Raw genomic sequence first — 21,272 nt, forward strand, 5'->3', positions numbered from 1 at the left:
CTAGGTGATTACATGGGAATAAAAAGCAAAAGCTTTCAGTGTGATACAGGAAGGAATGCTGGGGCTGAACGTACTCTTACCTCTTACGTGCCAATCCATGGCTCTTCCAAGTGTATCGTAACTTTCCCACTGACAGCAGCAGGCCCCAGCAGAGGAGCTGCAGATTGAAATCTTGTAAAAAGAATGGAGCAGCAACCGGTGACTTCAGCAGTCTTACAACACAGATTCTGTAAGAACGCTATTAGGACTACACTTTCAGCACAACGAAAGTGGCCAGCATGAATTCGACCAGCGAATCAGAGTTAAATGTGGTAGCAATTAACTATTACAAAGATGTAAATTATGGACAGCTATTGGTTACGTTCCTAGATTTTAAAAGAACTTTCTAAAAGTTCTATTAAAAGTAATAGGTGACATCAAAAATATTAGTATCTAATTTGCAAGTATTTTTTTTTTTACTTCTGGCACCTAAATGTTAAAAAAACTCTTTATAAACTTTTCTCTGCATGAAGAAAAATCTTTTCTCCTAAAGAGTTCAACGTTTGTCTCCCTGTTGCTACCAAGTCACAGACACAGTTATATCCAGGCAAAAGGAGAAGCCCAGTATCTTTTGGAGAAATCGGTTGCTTTGGGGTAAAGGGGATCTCAACGGGGGGGGCGGGGGTGGTGGGGGTGGTTTTTTTTTTCCAAGTGTTAAACTGTCTTGCTGCATTTTGTTCAAATGCACTGGACCATCTGCACTTTTTCCCCCCAGTCACTATAAAGATGATCTTCTGATGTCTTAGAGGGTACTGCAATTTTACAGACCACCAGCCGAGAAACACTGCCCCGGCCTGCACACACCCTGACCGAACCCAGCTGGCCATTTTATCAAACATTATAGTACCCACTGCTCCTCTCCCTCAAGTTTTTTAATTCTGCTTCAAACACTGAGCTAGTAAGTCAGAGACACGCATAAATCAAGTGACATCAATGAAGTTCATGCTAACACTGTAATGACTCAACCTTTTCTAAAACATACAGTGATAAGCAAGTCTTTAATCTCCAGTGATAGAACGACTCAGTTTCAGGAACAACTCACCTAATTAACCGGGACATGATTTAAGCCATTTCACATGCAATAGTTTGCTGCAGGAAACAAGAAATAAATCATCTTTTCATATCTATATTCTGACCAGCACCTGGATTTCAATGAAAATCACAAGCATTCAAACTGATGCAAGTGCCATAACTTCGTAAGACCTCTCCTTTTGATTCATATCCATGAACCAAGAGGTCTGCCAGACTCTCCACTGCTAGCATAACGCAGATGTTTAGTTGCAGCATTAAAGGAATACAAGCTTAATCCCACACATAAAGATAAAGATTCTAAAGAGAAAAACTTTCAAATCTATTTTAATAAATCCCGAGTTAAAAGATGCGTATAATTATAGAAGCTTTAAACAAATGAATACGCTTATTTTCATCCCCTTGTTTCATCCCTTTTGTTACTCCACTTTTCTTTAGAGAGCTAGAAGAGGATAGCCCACTGCTGCTTTTGTTATCCGAAGCTTCTGCAGAAACTTCAGCTTGCTGTTACACGGTTCATTCATGACATTTGCACTGAACACACTTGCAGGATTTTTTTATTTTTTTGTTTTAAATACTGAAGAAATGTTTCTACAGTACTATGTGGGACAATAACGTTCACAAGCTAGTTTTGTTACCACAGGAACCAGTCTGAGCTCTGGGCACAGATCCTTCTATGGGCTTGTTCTGATACATCAGGGCTGGAAGTTCAGGCCTTGTTTTCCAAAGAAGTCGGATTTGTTGTGTGGAGATCCTCTGACATAGAGGACTTTGATTTTATTTTTTTAATATATTTTTTCTTTTTTTTTTTTTAGATTTTATGCCTGAAGTTCCATTTTACAAAACAAGAAGGACAAAAAAGAAACGTCCTTGACTTTTCAAAAAAACCCTGCCCTAACCAGGTAAGAAAATCTGCAATGCATTTCAGTAATATTAAGAATGTACTAGCAGTGACTCTGCAGATTTAAGATCTACGTTTAATTTTGTGCTAGTGTTTCTAATAGACCTTTTCTCTGCAATTATCCATTTTGGCTGCAAAAGCATTTCAGAATAGCATGTGAAAAACACCTCAGGTTAAGCATCTGAAACAAACAATGCTTTGAAAACCCTAGAAAGATAATTTCCGTCATAATTTTTTCTGGGAATATTGTATGTACTATTCAATTGCCCTACTCCATTTTATTCTATTTCCCCAGTCTTTTTTCAAAAGAACTGTACAACAATACATTTTCACAAGTGTATCTCAGCTCTTGCTAAGGTTGATCTGCATCTTACAACCTAGAGAATGATTTTGTTTTTTAACTTGCAGTGCCACCTAGCAAACGTCCTTAACATTTTTTTTCCTGATGTAGTTTTACAAAGGATAGCTTAGAGCTTTCATATTTAAAAAAGACAAACTAGTGCTTGCAGTATTTTAATCATCTAGTGCATACTTTTGTTTTGAACAGTTAGATTTCTATTAGAACTTATGCTTACAAATAGGATAATAATAAAGATGTTCACATACCTAAAATTCTGGTATACAAACTTAGAGATCTAGTTTTGGACATATCCCTTATACATTTGTCTACAAATAGTTCCATTAATTGTTGGGGGATTTTTTTTAAAGTCATAAACTTTGATAGTAGGTCAGTGCTGAATTTATTGGAGTTTTGAGATAAGAGAGACTCCCGCCACCAAAATAAGGAGGATTTTAGCTTATCGAGGCACATTAGTACCTTGTATGCAGACACCTTTCAGACTTGTGTGAAAGCTAGAGCCACTTGATTTGCCTTGCCTTGTAATAATAACCATGTCCCAGGACAAAGCAAGTTTAGATATTTAACTCTGTGCCTGAACTGTGATGCTAACCCATAGAGCTACACGTGGGAGACATTAAAATGCAGCGATTCAGAACAAATGGTGCAGCCGCTTTCTGTTACCCTAAACCTCTAACAGGAACCTGTTTCCAGGTTAGTTCCTGTGCCAAATTCTAGTACGCCATTTAAAAGAGAATAGAACCAAAAATGCAAAAGCAACCTCATGACATCAAGAGCGAGGGACGAAAAGAAACATGCGCTCTGCTGACTGACCTTACCCTTTGATAACACATCTTAGACCAACTACACTATAAGCTCTTTGAATAAAGCAGCTTGTCTTCATTCACAATGTCAACATGTACCAATATTTAGACAGTACTTTGGCAGCAATACAAAATGATACAGTTTTATTGCTTCTCTTACAATCTCTAAGTAGAGTTCTGCTATTATACTTCCTGGTGAACAGAGAAACCACTACATGTTTTATAGAGTTCAAGAAATAAAGCAAGTCAAAACAAAAGATAACTTTCCAATAATAAGAACGGTTTTGGCTTAGTTACAATCCTATGACCCTTGATTTTTCAGCCTGTCTCCAAAGATTCCAGCACCGTGCAAGGACTGTATGTACAGGAAGACTTGTGTATCACTTCAGCAAGCAAAAGGGGAAAAAAGAAATTAAACTTAAAAAAAAAAAAAAAAAAGCCCCAGCATGTAAAGAATGAAATTTTGACAAGCACTACAGACCACATCTTTATCTAAGATGCATGGCAGATGTTTTCATATTAGCTGAGAATTTAATTGCTATCTTAAGTCAAGGAAGAGAACGCTTTTTTTTTCCAAAGAAAACTACATTTTGTGTACTCCCCTGAGATCAGAACTGAGCCACTAATTCTTCCCAGAATTACCATCTCTATATTGTATGGCCCAATTAGTTTTGCATAGAACTCTCTTTATGCAAAAATAACAAGATGCATTTCAGATGCTGTACTCCTATAAGAACTTCGGACTTTAGTCCCTGCAGATTGGCAAGAATAGTCTTTCCAAAAAGCCATTTTAATAGAAAAGATCCTTGAAAGTTTGTCTCTCGTCAGCCTGACTTGATGCATTTACTTTTTTTGCCCCTTCTGATATTGTATGGTTTTGGTCCATTTTCATTCATCCTTATCACTGTTTATCCACAGAGTTCTCCAGATCCTTGAGGTGTTAATTGTTTTCTATATAGCACAAAGACTCTGGTTTCCTGCTTGAAAACATGCTATAAGAAACACAGTTACGTAATTCGCTACAAAAAAGCCTCCACCAAAGGCCACAGGCTTTAATGTCACCTCCTTTTTCTTTCACAGTTTGCTGTGAAATCTGCTGCTAAAATGTCGTAACAAGGGAAAAGACTTAACACATTATTTCTATCCACTGGAAGGAGCACTCTTTAGAATCAAAAAGTCTTTCCCCTCTCCCCAAGTCCATAGGTCCACCATGCTTTGAATGACTGAAAAGGAATCACTTTTTCAGGCCAGGTGGATATGTGACATACCATCCATTGTTTAGCACTGGAAGGTTGGATATTAGAGAATTACTGCTACTGTTCCCTTTTATGTTTCAGTCTCTTCTTGACATCACAGTAAAGAAAGAAAAATGGAAACATAAGTCAGGCATTTCAAACAAGTCCCTCTGGTTTCCAGTTCTCAAAAGCTGAAACCCCCCAGAAGACAGATGGTCCGACTGAACCAAGCCTCCGCAACCTGTCTTAAAAGGTCTTGACTTATGACTGTCTCACTACACACCACAAAGCACTAATGCTTACTTTAAGACACGACCTTCAATGTTTTCATTGTCCTCTAAATGGCAAGACATACAACTTTGTATTTATAAATTCACCTAACTGTTTCCTTCACAAGAGACTAAGATTATCATCGCTAGAACCCATGGCATGTTATAATACAGTAGGCGGTATGGATGTTCTCACATTTATTTTACTAAAATATGCCTTTTTGACTACTAATTATAATGATACTATTCTTTTTTTTCCCCTTGTATAATGCAAAGATTAGTCATGACAGGTGTTTTTTTCCTCCTCAGAAAGAAAAGGAAATCCATACCTTAATTAATATAATAAGAAGATAATTACTATGCTTAAGTGATGAGGACTCAGGCAGCTCTCTGCTGACAAGCTATTTATTTCTCTTTCTTTTCATTCAGTTCATCTACGAGAACTTTTTAGATATGCATAGCTCTTCATGCCAGTTAACAAAATAACACAGTACAACTGGGGATAAGCAACTACCACAACAAACAGGGAGAAAACTTATGAAGTATTACTTTGTCTTTGCAGAAGGGAGGCCACACATCTATTTTTTTTCTCTCTCACCTCCTTTTCACCTCTCAATATCTAAAATCTTTTAAGCCCTCACAAAAGCATTTTTGGTATGTTTTACAAACTTTCTGGGCTCAAACTTATGTCTTATTAACAGTTAACTTTGGTTTCTCGATACAAGTTAGGGAATACACTTTTTTGCCAGCCAACAAATGAGGATGGATGGCCCTGGAAGTTCTTAACAGAACACTCTTGCTGTTGGTGCCGCTATTTGCAGCGAGCAATTCTTTCATAAATACACAATGCTTCTACAGAGAACTAAAAGATGTTGACCAAACAGTCTTGTCAGCATTGTCTTGGCAATTCCCTATGATAGGCTTAATGGTGCTACTGACCAGCTAGAGATTAACAGTTAGTTATTTTTTTTTAACTACTGCATGCACTGTTTCAATTTGTTAGGCAGTTTGGAGAATGAGTAAAAATTTTCAACACTTGACCCTGTTCTTTGTCATTCTCCAGGCTGTAACTACTAACTAGGAGTCATTCTCAATTATCACATGCACAATTAAGTAGGTATTCCAAGTTTTCACTATTAAACAATAACGAAGAAACACATTTCTCTCAATTTCTATGGACAGCTTCACATTTTTATAAAAATAACCAGACATCTACAAAAATACATAATTCTTGTAAAAAAAATTACCATCAAAAAAAGCAACACGGTATTTTTTTCTCCTGTTTTAGCCGCATGATATAGTCATTACAGAGAAGATGAAACCCTACGGAATTTACTATGAAAATTTGTAATTTTTCTTCCCCATTTAAATTTCTAATACTGAGGAAACGTTGGGTCAATTTTACTGGCCCAAGCCATGAGCCCCCCTTTAATATCCTTAGCTAACACAGAACCAAATTCTTTGACAGGTAACTCCTGCAGAATTCTTACAGCCTTCTGGGAGTCATTTCCTAATTTGCAAACAACATATACAGGAAAAGACGTTTGGCCATTAGTTCTCTGCTTTTCTTCACAAATTCTTTTTTCTAAATATTCCAGGTATTCTTCATCTTTTTCTTCTAATTTACTCAAAGGAACGTGGACAGCATGTGCCAGGCGACAGATATCCACTTCTACCTGTGGACGAACATCTAACAATACATGAGGAACTTGCTCATCCAACAGTTTTTTGTATTCCTCTACAGATACCCTGTCTTTACTGGACAGTAGATGTAAAGTCCTACACTTGTCTGTTGCAGAAGAACCACAAAATGCCTCATAATCCTGAAGGCAGGTGACAGACGGATTGTCACCACAAACAGCACAGTCTGGTTTCTTTGGTCTTAACTTGATGTTGCGAAATCTCCCTTCACGGGCATCAAACATCAGCATGAACTGATTGAAGGAGGAACCCATTCCCGAGGCAATCTTCAGCACTTCCAAGGCCTGGATGCACCCCATGATGCCTGGCACGACACCCAGCACTCCCCCATCCGCACAGTTAGTCACTGTCTCTGGTGGAGGGGGCTTGGGGAAGAGACACCTGTAGCAGGGCCCCCCCTGGTAGTTGTACACGACTAGCTGCCCCTCCAGCCGGAGGGCACTGCCGGACACGAGGGGTTTCCCAGCCAGGACACAGGCGTCATTCACCAAGTACCTGGTGGGGACGTTGTCGGAGCAGTCGGCGACGAGGTCGTACTGCCGCACCAGCTGGAGGGCAGTGCGGGGGCTCAGGGCGCCGCAGTAGGGCACGTACTGCACGGTGGAGTTCAGCAGCCGCAGGGCTGCCGCGGCAGACGCGGCCTTGGGGAGCCCCCGGCGCGCCTCCCCGTGCAGCACCTGCCGGTGCAGGTTGCTCGTCTCCACCACGTCGTGATCCACCAGACCCAGGCGGCCGACGCCGGCCGCGGCCAGGTACTGGGCCAGGGGGCAGCCCAGGCCGCCGCAGCCCACCACGAGCACGGAGGAGCGGGCCAGCAGCAGCTGCCCCCGCACGCCCAGCTCGGGCAGCACCAGCTGCCGGCTGTACCGCAGGATGTCGGCGCTGCTCAGCGAGGCCTGGGCGGGCAGAGGGGGGAGCTCGCCGGGAAAGGCGGAGGCACCCTCCTCTGCGGCCGCGGCATCCCCCGCGCCACCCCCCGCCAGGACGGCGGCCAGCCGCTCCCGTAAGCCGCGCAGCTCCTGCTCCCGCCGGCCGATCTCAGCGCTCAGCCGCGCCGCCTCCGCGCCGCCCGCCATGGCTGAGGGTAAAGGGGGAGCGAGGGACACAGCGCGTCACTTCCGCTTCCGGCCGGCTGCCCCCGGCGGTTCCGGCCGCGTCGCGTGCCCTGATTGGCTGCGGTGCGCCCCCGCCGGTTCCGGCTGCGTCAGCGCGCCGACATGGCGGCCGGCGGCGCCGACAAGTTCTCGGTGCTGCTGCCCACCTACAACGAGCGGGAGAACCTGCCCCTCGTCGTCTGGCTCCTGGCCCGCACCTTCCGGGAGAGGTACCGGCTGCGGCGGGCGGGGGCGCTGGCGCCCGGCCGGGGGCGGTGCGGGGGTGAGGGGCTGAGCTCCGTCCGTCGCCCGGGCCGGCCGGGGCCGCCGCTCGGCGGAAGGGACGGAGCCGGCGGCCCCTTTGCGCGGGGAGGCGGCTTTCGGAGCTGCAGGGAAGAGGTGGTGTAGGAGCCCGGGCCCGGGGTGCCCCCTCGGGCGGAGCTGGCAGCCGGTAAGGGACGGGCTCGGGGGGGTCAGCACTCGGTGTGGGGCTGCGGTAGGTAAGCGCAGAGCAGCTGCCTGTAGAGCTGGGAAACAGACGTCCGTGAAATTTAGAAAATGACGTCACAACTTAGGAGGACAGCGACATGATCCATGCTGTGAAATAACAACCCTTCTCACTAGTGACGGAGGGGGCACAGCCAGGCGTACCTAACCCGTAGCGAAGAGCGCAGCTCTTCCCCGAGGTTAATTAGGGAAAGGAGATTAATCAGAGGTCCGGCGCGTGTCTGATCCCTTCTGCAGCAGCTGCTAGGGAAGCGTTGGCTGCTGAAAGCGCCAAGGCGGTTTGAGCTTTTCATCTTTCCCAGTCGCGAGGCCAGAACCGAGCGCTGCGGTCGCGCTGGGGTGGCGATGAGGTTGACGTTGCTGCAGTGTCCTGTGAAGCAATTGCAGCGTGAGACCTCAAACAGGGGCACTGAGTCTCCTTTTATCACTACAAGCATAGTCTTACAGCTCTAAGAATAACCACAGCGTGTATTTCTAACTGCCAGAAAATCACATCTATTCTTCGGTTTCATGCCTTTCAAAATTATATAGGTAGTGAAACTGGGTTTTCCATTTGTTCATTTAAAAATAATTCTCATTTCAGTGGAAACAATTTTGAAATTATCATCATAGATGATGGAAGCCCGGATGGGACACAGGAAATTGCTGAACAATTGGAAAAGATATATGGATCAGATAAAATAGTGAGTTGTATGTTCTGTATTTTTTTCATTTTTATTTTATTGGAAGGTACTTGAAGGCCTTAGAGAACTGGAGTGGAGTCCCTGGATTCTGCACTTTCTTTACATCCTTAAACAAGTTATCGAAGTTTTTGTCCACCATTTCAGACAAATGTAAAATTACGATAGTCCTGCAGCTGCTTAGCGGCACTACAAACTCGTATGCAGAGTCACGAATTAAAGTTTGCAAAACGTTTTCGATACTTTGTGCACTGCTGTGTGCTATTGAGTAATGAATCACTATTGGTGTTGTGTTGTGTTGTGTACTTTGCGCATGCCTGAGGGAAAGATGAGGTTTGGATAAGCTTTCATTTCAGTTGACTGCAGGAAGATGGAAACTGGAAAGATGAAAGCTAGTCTGGTTTTGTGATTTATTTTTAATCCATCTAGTTGCATTCCTCAATAACAGGACTTTTTTTTTTCTATTTAATGTATAACAGGACTTTTTTCTATTTAACTGTAGAACCATCAATTATATACAACAAGATAGTGTCATTCCTGTAGTCTTTATGAGCCATTAAAGTAACTTTTTTTTTTTTCCAATAAAAGCTTTATCATAGAACAGTGTAAAAACCCAACGTTCAGTTTGATAGTTTTGTGTTGTAAGCAGTGTCAGGCACTTAATCTAATTACTGTGGCGCTAATCTATTACTGTGTAAATGTAAGGTTTTAAAGAGTATTTGTGAATTAAGTACCATTTATAGAGATTACTTTAAGAACAATGTATATGGGAAGTTTTAGAGTCTTTTTTTTTTTCCCCCCTTTTTTTTCTGTTTTGATACTAGTAATAGGAAAGTTTCAAGTATTTAGCCAGCCTTTCCTCGCTGCTCAAGAGTTTAATTTTGAAGTTTAATCTGAGGACCAACCCCTGCAGCGGTGTTGAGCCAAGCACACTGGAGTGGAATTACGTGGAGGCACTGCCTTCAACTCACACTGATGTTACTGCAGAAGTGTAATCAGCTGTGGTTTTTTTCATTAGGTGAATTTTCATTGTTTCCTGATAATTTTATTTTTTCTTACCTGAAGTTCAGTTCTTTGTTTCCTAGCAAAATCATTGGTCTGATTTGTGCTCAGGAGTCGCCTTCCAAATAACTCCACGGGGCTTCTCACTTACTACATTTTGCTTACTGAACGTGGTATGTAGTTAACGAGAGGCCAACATGTTCAAGGAAGTAGATGAGGAATCAAAGTGGGTTTTTTTTCTTGTTAATGTTCAAATTTAACTATTAAAGAAAAAAAAAACCCAAACAAACAGAACCAAAATAACAAATCAGCAGAAGCACTAATGATTACTAACTCTTTCATATCCGTGTCCTTCTCTGCGTTACGTTAGTTATGACCTCTCATAATGCATGAAAATTAGCCAAGACTTAGAAGTGAGATTTAATATTTGTTTCTGAAGTATATTTAGATGACTGCTTAAATATCTACCCTCTCCTCCCCAAATGCTGACTTATATCAAAGGCACTTCAGGAAGAGCTGAAAGTTAAATTACTGTCATGATGATCTAAAAGTTACATTCGTCTTTGGTTAGTGCTGGTGCCCCGTTCTCCCCCTGCACTTCATATGGCCCTGCAGGAGCTGAGGATCCTGGGCACAGGTTTAAAGCTTGGTCACTCGTATCCTGCAAGATTACTAATACTGTTATATGGTCATTATTCACGGGTTATATCTGTATGCACATGAAAATCTTGAAATTTATATTCAGTACTAAAAGTGTGCTAAATCGCTTTGGGAAACTTGCTAAAATATTTGCTGTTAGTGCTTGTAATTCCTTAAAAGCGATGGTGCTGGGGAGACTGTTGTTCAGATTTATAACTGTATTTCAGATAGCGGAATTTGAAGAAATCCTTTAGTTACTAAGATGGTGCTTTTAATTTTGTTTTTTACTGCAGAACTGCCAAGTAAAGGTTAAAAGGGGGTTGTTTTTAAATATGACCTGATGAAATACCTGTTTAATATAACAGTTTGTTTCTCCTGTATTTTGACAGATAAATTTATTTTTATATGTTATCTAGATTTCTAAAAATGAAAAGTACATTTTAAAATATTCTTATATCTTGAAAATAACGAATTTTAAGGTGTCACTAAAATTAACTTAAAATTGTACTTCCAGTAATGTATGTATATTTTAATATATCCTGCAGCTTCTAAGACCCAGAGCAAGAAAGTTGGGCCTCGGTAAGTCCTTATTAACTCTGGTTAGTACTAAAAAAAAAAAAAAAAAAAAACAAACTAAAAAAAAACCCTGCAGTATTTTTTGATTGATTCTAGTGTATAAAGTTCCAGAAAAATCACAGTAAAGCCCAAAAGCAGAAATATGTTTTCATCCAGTTTTTTGTAAGTGAACAAGCTTAAAAACCACACCAATAAAAATCACAGAGTATTATTTATATCAAGTTCCCCACAACCTCAAACCTGAAAACTGTGGTCACTACAATTCTGTACAACTGTACTTTCCTATTAACATCGTGCTGCTTCTCTCCCATACTGCATTCCCTGATTACAGAATGAGGGGTCTAAATTGAGGAAAAAACGTAATTTTTTTACAAGAGTAGCTGCTATATTTGTGTGGAAGCTACTGATCCAGAGGGGACAATGGTACTTTCTGTGCAATCTACCTGTGTGCAGGATGCCTCAAAAATTTGACCATAGTTCATGCAATCTCCAGAGAAGGCTGGGATGTTTTTCTGCCACGTATTTGGACAGAGCTCTTCACAGTTAACCCATTTCAGTGTGAATTATGACTATAGTTAAATAAAAAAATACATATCTGACGGATGTACAGCACTCAAACTACTAACGTATTGTCTCACCTATTAACTGAGATGTGAAGCGAAGGTTTTGAAGTACATGGCAAAAGTTACTCGTGTTGCAGAAATCTCACTAATTTGGGAGCCAATCTTGTACCACTGAGATTGATCATTAAAATTTGCATGGAATGATGCAGGACTGCAATTTTATAGCTCCGATGCCATATTTCACAGAGTATGCAAATCAAGTTTGTCATTATTTGCTTTAGAAAAAAGCAGATATCCTAGGAAGTCACAAATGGCATTAAAACTTGTAGTATGGAAACTATCCTAAAATAAAGCGGAGATATTTCCATCTGTTAAGATTCATGTTGTATCCTTATCCCTCCTCTCTTACAACAGGAATGGAGAAAGTGATAAAATGCAATACCTTGTTTGACTTATTGGAACTCAGTATCTGCCTTTCTTGCTAAATGTCTTGGCAAGCCCCACTTCCATGTGCTGGTAAAACATTTGAGGTGTCTTGTGTACTGAGTGCTGCAGCTAACTAATTTGTCCAGTCCACTGAACAAAAGTAAAATTCTAATTTTGATATTGAATTGGCTATTTAAATTCATCTTTCTAGACTTTTTTCTACATCTCTCATTTATCTAAAACTCCAAAAAGCTTACATGTCTTTATTGTTGTTTTCTGCCTTTTCCTTCTTTGTCCTAATTTGACCAGTATTATGGTTTAAAACTGACTGAATTTAAATTTTTCTTGTACCGTATCTACTAATCATGCACAACACACAAATCCCTGACAGTCCTACTGTGTAACTTTGCAAACAACATGGAAAAGAAAGGAAAGACAGGTTGTTCATTAACCAGGAGTTTAGTTTCCTGTGAGAGTGCCTGGTAAGGATACCAGCTGAGAGTGTTTCGTTTTCAGTTTTAGCTCTTCCTTATGAAGTTAACAGAAAGACTCAAGAGTAATTTGGATCAGTGGAGAGTATATGCCAGATTTTAATCTCTGTTGTGCTGCCATACTGTCCTTGGAAGCAGTGCTATCTTTGAATGCTATGACTCAGATCAGAAATGTGCATTATTGAGGAAAACTGTAATAGCAAAACTTGTTCCAGCTCTTAGCAAATAGCTACACCAGTTCATACAGGATGAATAAAACACAACAAATTCTAAAGTAAGAAAAAAAAGGCTGTCTTCAGATTAGGTATCAGAATATAATTCATGGTGTCAAGGAGAACAAACCAAAATCTATATACCACTAATAGTAAATTCTGAGTCTAGAAATCAGTTTTTTTTAACTGTCAGTGATTATTTTGTTGTCTGTGTCCTATTTCTAGTATTCTGTGGCTCATAAGTGCCTATGGCACTTCTGAAAATGATATTTCGAATAGCGGCCTACTTATTAAGTTATGTTTCTCTGTGCATTTTTAGTGCAGTAAGGTTTGCCAAAGTTTATATTTATACAATCTGAAAGTATAGGGAAAAGGAAAAATAATTTTAATGTTTGACAACTGATACATAATTTAAAAATAAATTTTAGGAGTTTTTAGTTGATCCTTTTCTAGTATAACTTAGAGATTTTTAGAAACTAAGTGAAGACTGTGGCTAGAAGATTGCATATGTTAAAACAGCGAGGGAAATGATTTCTGTACTATTTTCATCAGGCACTGCTTATATTCATGGAATGAAGCACGCCACTGGGAATTTTATTGTTATTATGGATGCTGACCTCTCTCACCATGTAAGTCTGTATTTTATGTACTGTGGTTTTAATCTGTTATAATTAAATTTTACTTTATTTTATTTTTACCCCCACCCCTTTCTCTTTTCTGATCTGTTTTCCTTCCATTTCAGCCAAAATTTATTCCAGAGTTTATCAGGTAGGTGCTGATTGTAGAATGAGAGAATGCTTTCTGAACATTTATTGTTTTGTAGTAATATTTGATAGCTTTATATTCTTGCATTAGCTGTCTAGCTGTATTTGATAGCTTTATATTCTTGCATTAGCTGTCTAGCTGTAGTAAGAAAATTGGCAAGGCAAGAATTGAAAGCTTTGAAAAGCGTATATATAAATGTCATCTTCCAATTCTAATGATTTCACGTAGGGATATTGAATAGAGGACCATGTCCTCAGTTATTGCTGCAATACTTCTCTCCCTTTTGCCTACCTCTTACCTTCCTCTCCCTGTAACACTTCAGTTTGTGAGAAACGGTCAAGAGGCATTACGTTGGAGGCTGAGGGTCGCAGTCTGTGTAATTTTCAACTTTCTTGCTTAGTACTACTGGAGGCCTAAACTTTTAGATAAGGTTCTGCAGCAGTCAGGCATGGTGTGGACATAGTGAATAGTTCCAGGCTTTTTTTTTTTTTTTTTTTTTTCCTTACTATGAGTTTGTGTAATTTTGATTTTAAATACAGATTTAAATATTTTTCTGTCTTCTGTACTAGAGAGAGGCTTTAAAAATGCATAAGTTGGTCTTTATAAATTATTAATGAAGTAGTCTGTGAAATTCTGTGACATAGTTCGTAAAAGATTCCCTGAAATAGCTCTTTATAATAGAACAATTAACAGGTTTTTAAATGCGTAATGCTTATAACCATCATACTGTTGCTTTCCTCTCTACTTATTTGTTCAAAGGTTTATAAAATTCAGATTTTGTACTAAAAGAGTGATTGTTCTTATTTTGAAATCTGTACTACCTTCATATAAATATTCCTCCTGTTTTTCTGATAAAACCAATTGCTTATAGAAAACAGAAAGAAGGCAATTTTGATATTGTATCTGGAACAAGATATAAAGGAAATGGAGGAGTATATGGCTGGGATTTGAAAAGAAAATTAATCAGGTTAGTATTTTTCTAGATATTTACACATAAATTTGTTATTTAGAAATAATAATTCCAAGTACTTGATTTGTGTGAGCTGAACTGAGTCTTTAGTCAATAGTACTGGGTACTGCAAAATTATATTAAATAATAGAAACATGCATGATTTGCAAATTCTTTGGTTAAAACCCACCAAGAAAGAATGTAATGATAAGACCAGGCTTGAGAAATGGGTTGGAACAGTGGACAAATCTGCACGGCATCAGGTTGGGACAGTCTTTCTGCTTCATCATCCAAAGAATGAGCTGGGACTATGACACTTTTGTCAGGTTTAAAAGACACATTTAGTTAGCTGTAATAGCTGTAATGGTCCTTTCCCTAAGCAGTAAATCACTTGCCAAACCCCTCTGTTGACACTCTGGTTTGTCATAAGTTAAGAACTATCTGGCACGATCAACGTCAATAAATCATTACTTAGACCTTACTGGAAAACAGTTACAGTGAACACTAGGGAGAGGTTTCACCCATAAAGCAAAGAGGAAAACTGTCAAGGTCATACAAGCATATGGAGGCTGGCATCTCAGGTTTACAGGGACTTACAGATTTTGAGGAGGTAATTGACAAGTTTCTGCATAGTTTTTCTCTCTTACACCTGATTTAAGAGAATAGGCATAAGTTAATGCTGATTTATATGTTACTGTAAAGAATTAGGAGCAGAAATTGTGTTACCAGTCTGATCTGGAGATAGTATCACAGGGACTGTATTCGGATTTTTCTTGGTTTTTTTTTTTTTTTTTAATGGCTGGAATAAGTGCTCATCTTTTTGTGAATCTAAATAATATATACACCCCCAAAAAAGGAAGAGAGCTAAATGGACATTACAGAGGAATCCTTTTACATCATACTGGACAAGGTGAAGGACTTGCACATCTTATCAGTGTGTAACATAGCCCTCAGCAAAGTAGTCATGACTGCCTTTTCGGTCTCACAATGTTTTTCATCAGTGGAGCTTATCATAGTATGAAAGCAGTGTAAACCAAATCTGAACCTTGATTTTCTAAATCCAAATCTCACATTTGTCCAGGAAGCATTTTTATTCTCCGCTTACAGTGAACGTTAGTCAGAAGAAAACTGTTGTTTTGACTGTTGTCAAATTTGTTTCTTTTGTATTGTATTCGTGTGTTGTAGTGACAGTTCTACCATAAAGAACCAGATTGTAAACCTCATTTCTAAAAATCATTGTTTTCTCCTTCATAGAGAAGTTCAATAATCTACTAATCACCTACATTTGAAAAACAAAACGTTGGGTTTTGATTTCAAGATTCTATGATTTATTAGTCAAATATAGCAGTGAAAACATATTAGAAATATAGTTTTTCATATTAATCAATAAAAGGTTTCTTTTTGTGTAGTAGTAGGATGATATTTACATATTTTCTAGAAATTCTGCTTGATCTTTCGAAATTGTGTACTGAGCAATTTTGACATTCATGTTTTCTTTCACAGTCGTGGTGCCAATTTTATAACTCAGGTTTTGCTGAGACCAGGTGCATCAGACTTAACAGGGAGTTTCAGGTATGGGTCTGGTTTGCAATTCATAAAGTTTTATTTGACATCAAACTGCTGAACGAGGAACTGGAGTAAGAACAGACCTTCCTCACTGAGGACTATGAACTCTGTTTGGAAAAGGTGTAAGAAATAGTAGACTAGATTGCAAGAACTGTTGCTCCTATGACTTTGTTAAAGATTTTAAAAAATAGTAATGATGTGAGTGATTACAGTTAAGATTCCGACACACTGTCTTGATTTCCGAAGTTCAGAAATTGTGCTTTAGGTTTCATTTCCTTTTAATCATTTACAGGTTATACAGAAAAGAAGTCTTACAGAAACTAATGGAAAAATGTGTTTCTAAAGGATACGTCTTCCAGATGGAGATGATTGTTCGGGCTAGACAGTTAGGATATACTATTGGAGAGGTATAGTAAAAGTTTTGATAAGTATATTGTGCTTTCATTTAAATGTAGATGGAGATTACTGGGAGCCTAGGAAATTTTGTGCGCTTCCAAGAGGCAAGATTTTCAAATCGATATAAAGACATTACGTATGTAGAACTCTATTTTTCCAACTTTTCCAGGTGAATACCGGATCTGAAATTCCAGTTACTTATTCCCCTGGCTGATATGCTTCTCAGATCCTTCCCTCTTCCTGTTGCCATTTCTTTAGCTGCATACAACTTAACAAGATTCTTCAAAGCAAGGAAAGAAGTCAAAATACACCATGAAGCTGCTCTGAGCCTTTTCTTTTCTCTTTCATATTGTACAGACATCTCTTGTTAGGTCTTTTCAAATTTGTTTTCTCCAGCAACCTGATTGTATTTCAGATTTATTCTGTTCTCTGTCATTTATTACCTTGTTATTTTCCAACTTTCCAGCTATCACAACTTTCCACTTCTTAAGTCTTTGAATGTGCTGTCTACAATCCTTGAAAAAGACCTCCAAACAATTGTTAGATCCTATATTTCCAGCAGTCAAATTGCTGCCTTTTGTATTTCATTGAATTGCTCTTGCTGGTGTCTTTAAAGATGATTCACTGGAATTCTCTCTGCAGCCAAATCTCAGAACCAGTTCTTCATCATCATTTTCATGACCGTGAATTGTCAGAGAATACTGTTGCTGGTACTTCCCTCTCTAAACCTTACATGTTGCATTTCTCTGTCAACATTAGGTAGACTATTTCCATACAGTAAAGCAAACTGTTTTCTTCCACGTTTCTTGCTTATGGAGCAACATCACTATCCTGACTGTAGCTGCGGTTTGACCCTAATTTTTTTCATTTTCACATCCAGCTGCATTCATGTATTGCTTTCTAATATTGCTGAATTAAATCCTCACCTGTCTATATATCCAGATACTGAAGCCTAGGGTGAGATGAGGTTTTATTTACTATACATTTTTAAAACAGTAAAATACACTTCTCTGGCTTTAAAAAAAAAATGCAATCTTGAGTTGCTCATCCCCCTTCAGGCTGCTGCTGCAAAGACCTTTTGTCTGTCTATTATTTGATCCCACTACTCATTTATTTACATGGCTCTACTGGTTGTATAGCATCAAAGATAAGACATTTGTCTTCCAGTTCAAAGCCTGACGGACAGTCTTCACTAGGCCTGATGTCTCCCAGTCAGTGTTGAGACATGGGCTCTGTTTTGTGATGGGTTTGTTAGGCCATCCTCCCCAGTTCATCTGTTCCATTCTCAAGTAAGCATCGTCTTCCCTCCTCCTTTGGTTTCTCACATGTGGGAAGAGTTCTCTCTAACATCTGAAAAGTTGCTTCATTATTCTGCTTTGGCCTTGTCTTTCAGATTTACATTGTGATACCTGTAACAAACTTGACAGTGGTTGGGTTGCTGACATAGACCTATAAATAAGACTATTGTACTTCTGCTGTTCTGTGTATCATCTCTATATTGTAACTTCCTGGGGCAGGAAAATTTTCCATTACGTTTCAAGTACATTGATACAGTATTTCCTGATCAATACCTATGATCTTTATAATATATTTTATAATTATCCAAATAGTAATACCGAAATTCCAGAAGAGGTGACACTCGGACGTCTAATTCCTGGTTTGTGGGTGCTGCAAACACCTGTGTTCTACAGGCAGAATAGGAGTTTTTATGCAGTTGTAAAATGTAGATACAGTTGTGAGAATAAAATATTTCTTAAGCAAAGTTGAAAGTGAAGATTGAGACCTGCCAGTCTAAAAGGAACAAACGGATGATGAGATGAACTGACACAAGCTATACCTGCATAGTCTTGTGTGCACCTCTGTTTCATTTTGCTGTACTTCTTTACCCTATGTGAAATGTACCACAGTGCGTGGAATACCCCCTTTCGAAAATGCTTCCTTTAAGACTAATGATAGAACTTCTTATGCCAGAAAGGCAAAGTCCAGCAACAACACAGGTGGTTAAGTCTTGTACTGAAGGGAAACACTGGATACCTTTTATTAGATGAGGTATTAACCATTCTTTCATCACTGGTCAGAAAATGTCGCTTCTGGCATCCTGCACTGACTACATATTCAGTCCTTTGTGTCCATGCCCCGTAGACCAGCTGGCTGTAGTTGCCAGGATGGTGACTGGGATCATCAAAGGGACCCTACTAAGAAAGCCAGGGTCGTTGTCGAGTCTATCTGCGTGCCATTTTAGGTATCTTCCTTACCATCTTCTCGCCCTGGGTTCTCTTCTACCGTGGACTGATCTGCTAGAATTGTGAGAAATCCTCGGTCCTGGCACAGATGCAAGGGTGTGGTGACTTTTGTGTTCTACTTGCCAGATGATTTCTGGTTGAAACTGCCAGCAGAATGCCAAGCCAATTTTTTTAATGACTTTTGCAAATGTAGTTATTTCATTTTAGCCCCTGAAGTATTTCAGTTTTGCACACAAACGTATATGGAAATTCTTGAATATTCTAATACAGCGTTGGCAGAATGTCCTGTCATGTGTCATTTGTACATGGTCAAATTACTGAAAAGCAGTATGTTCCTGCCATTTCATGAGTAGTGAGTTGATCTGGACAGTAGGACTGCTTAAGTAAGGAAAACAAAGTTAGTGTTTTAAATGCCCTTTAAACCTTTAAATAATCTATAAAATGGTCAAAGACAAAGACAGGTATCGCTTGTAAACTATGCACTAACTGCCATATTCAGATGTCATCCTCTGGCCAGTGGTGCAGTTGAACAGAATGCCGTCTCATGGTGGCGGGAGATTTTTGCCTTCCTGAGGCATTGAGTCAAAGGTATTGAATTTAGCTAACAAGGAAAGTGGTGAAGGTTCATTTTAAGCCCCAGGCTTTTAGTGCACTTAAGCTATTAAGTTTGTTCTGACTGAGTAATGTCTTTGGATCATCTTTAAAGGTGATAAACCAGCTAATTTCGTGCTCCCCAGCTATGGAGCATCATTAAAGCCACTGGTAAGAACTGACACAAAGGAAGCCAATCTGGTGCTTGCCTTCTTCCCGTGCCTAAACATGCTGTGGTTCAAAGGCCATTCTTTTGTTTAAAGAATATCTGATTATTTAGGTTTTGAACCTTAAAAATAGTTTTGCTTGTTTCAACAGGTTCCTATTTCATTTGTGGACCGTGTCTATGGAGAATCTAAACTGGGAGGCAATGAAATAGTCTCCTTCTTAAAGGGACTCTTGACCTTGTTTGCTACAACATGATAGTTTATTCCTCAATTAACTTTTCTAGAAAAACATTTTCTGACATCTGTGTGGTTTTTAATATATAATAGCAGACGCTTGATAATTTGTGTGGTGACCAGAAGACCTGCTATAAACTAACAATTAAACGAACCACCAATAATAAACTAAATATATTGTATCCCAAAATGCTCCTTTCAAAATAAATGAACTGTATGTTAAACTAAAAACTAATAAAGACTAATGCTCTATTCTATTTTTGTAAAAATAATAAAGTCTTAATAAAGAACACAAAGCTAAATGATCTCTTGCATTTAGAAATGAATCATTATTCAGCAGAAGCTAAAGATGATTTTGAAATGAAGACAAGCAAGGACATAAAAAAAAAAAAAGACAGAATTTATCTTTGTTCTGTGGTTTGCAGATAGTATTTTAAATATATACCAGTTGGTTCCCTTTCTTTCCTCGGCACGCATATACATGTATCTTAAAGCAGATACACAGAATAGTTTCTACAGAACTGATAACAGCTTGTGTAGTTTAAGAGGAAACAGAGATGATTACAGCGATTTGTTCTTTGTAAAATTGTTCCTAGACTGGAAAGAAGGAATATTCTTTGGATAAGAAAGAGAATTGTATGTATGGAATTATTTTGTATTCTGTGTGTTTGTCCAGAAGCAGATGATTCCCTTTTCCTATTTTCTTGAGAAACTACACGTTTTTAGAATGTATAAAACTGGAGTGTGACATCTCACCCAACTTTAGGGTGACAGAAGACCCAATTCACCTCACTGAAGACACCTGATAAATTTTTCTTATGTCAAATAACAGCTTGCAATGTAAAATCTGAATTTGTTCCAGATCCTAATGAACGAAATGCAGAGTAATACTATTTCTTGTTTCACTGTTTGATGTAGCCAGAACTCAGAAATTATGAAGCCCTTGCAATCAAATATGCACCTGGGGGGGGGAGAAGTAAGCGAGAGGATGAAGTTATTCTGATAATGGCTTTATATATACATGAAAAATATGTCCTTGTCCTTTGCGGGGGGTGGGGGAAGATAGTTCTGTGGGTACCTGTACCAGAAAATTAATGGTAGGAGAGGAGAAGCAACAAATGTCTTAAAAATTATGCCTATTTGGCTTTCGTTTGTCTGCACTCCTTTAGTACACTAGATACAGTTGTTAATATTAGAAAAAAACTTTAGGAAGTCTGTAGATAAATGATAAATTCATATTTCAGATAGTTATCACAGTGACAAAAATTAATTAAATAGAACTTTAAAACAAAAGCTTATTTTCTAGTGGACTGCTTTAGAGATATTCCTTTGTTCTTTAGTGTTGTAGAGATTCTGATATTTTTCTCCTTTTCTGAGTATTCAGAGCAAACGTTTCATAATTTGCTTTAAAATAATTAAAAAATGTAGCTGTAGGTTTTGAATCTACCTCTAACTGGGTTACAGTGACTTAACTGTACATTTTGTGACATTTGCCTGTACTTTTCCAGCAAATTATATATAATTTCATTTGGTGCAGGCTAATCAGATCTAATAATATATACAGAAATAAATCTCTGAGTCTAAAGGGCCACTGAAATATCCAGTGAATAGGTATCATCTATTTATGTTTCATTTGGAGGTTTCGTGGCTAAAATCAACATTTTAAGTTGAAAATAGGTACGAAGTTTTTAATGACCAAATAGCGAGTTTTTAGATGTTAATTCAAATTTACAGACTATTGAAAGCCATTTGTTAGAATACAAATTGACCCTCAACAAGATCATATTTTTCTCAGCCTTTTATGTAGCAATATATAACTAAAGTCCATTACATTAG

General features: G+C 38.8%; 2 protein-coding genes across 7 annotated transcripts in view; one reads left to right on the plus strand and one right to left on the minus strand.

The window, feature by feature from the left end:
- The window catches only part of MOCS3 (molybdenum cofactor synthesis 3), a 22,344-nt gene extending 14,869 nt beyond the window's left edge, over positions 1 to 7,475 (minus strand). For all 5 annotated transcript variants that reach the window (XM_087749638.1, XM_087749637.1, XM_087749635.1 and 2 more), the window contains exon 1: positions 81 to 7,475. In XM_087749638.1, coding sequence (XP_087605764.1) covers positions 6,008 to 7,411 — 1,404 coding nt within the window. In that variant the 5' untranslated portion in view covers positions 7,412 to 7,475 and the 3' untranslated portion in view covers positions 81 to 6,007. The remainder of the gene's footprint in view (positions 1 to 80) is intronic.
- A 26-nt stretch (positions 7,476 to 7,501) lies between these two features.
- On the plus strand, positions 7,502 to 19,741 carry DPM1 (dolichyl-phosphate mannosyltransferase subunit 1, catalytic). 2 transcript variants are annotated; one of them, XM_087749640.1, is made up of 10 exons: positions 7,502 to 7,659; positions 8,520 to 8,619; positions 9,702 to 9,791; positions 10,803 to 10,836; positions 13,078 to 13,154; positions 13,268 to 13,293; positions 14,162 to 14,257; positions 15,743 to 15,811; positions 16,098 to 16,212; positions 19,354 to 19,741. In XM_087749640.1, exons 1-10 carry the CDS (start codon positions 7,553 to 7,555, stop codon positions 19,456 to 19,458), a joined length of 819 nt encoding a protein of 272 aa, XP_087605766.1. In that variant the 5' UTR covers positions 7,502 to 7,552; the 3' UTR covers positions 19,459 to 19,741. The 2 variants fall into 2 exon arrangements, with proteins under 2 accessions (XP_087605766.1, XP_087605767.1); XM_087749641.1 differs by lacking the exon at positions 9,702 to 9,791.
- Positions 19,742 to 21,272: the final 1,531 nt, after the last annotated feature.

Source organism: Nipponia nippon, unplaced genomic scaffold (assembly GCF_047370975.1).
Source record: "Nipponia nippon isolate SJK-2023a ecotype South Korea unplaced genomic scaffold, ASM4737097v1 scaffold_13, whole genome shotgun sequence".
In the NCBI taxonomy this organism is placed as follows: Eukaryota; Metazoa; Chordata; class Aves; order Pelecaniformes; family Threskiornithidae; genus Nipponia; species Nipponia nippon.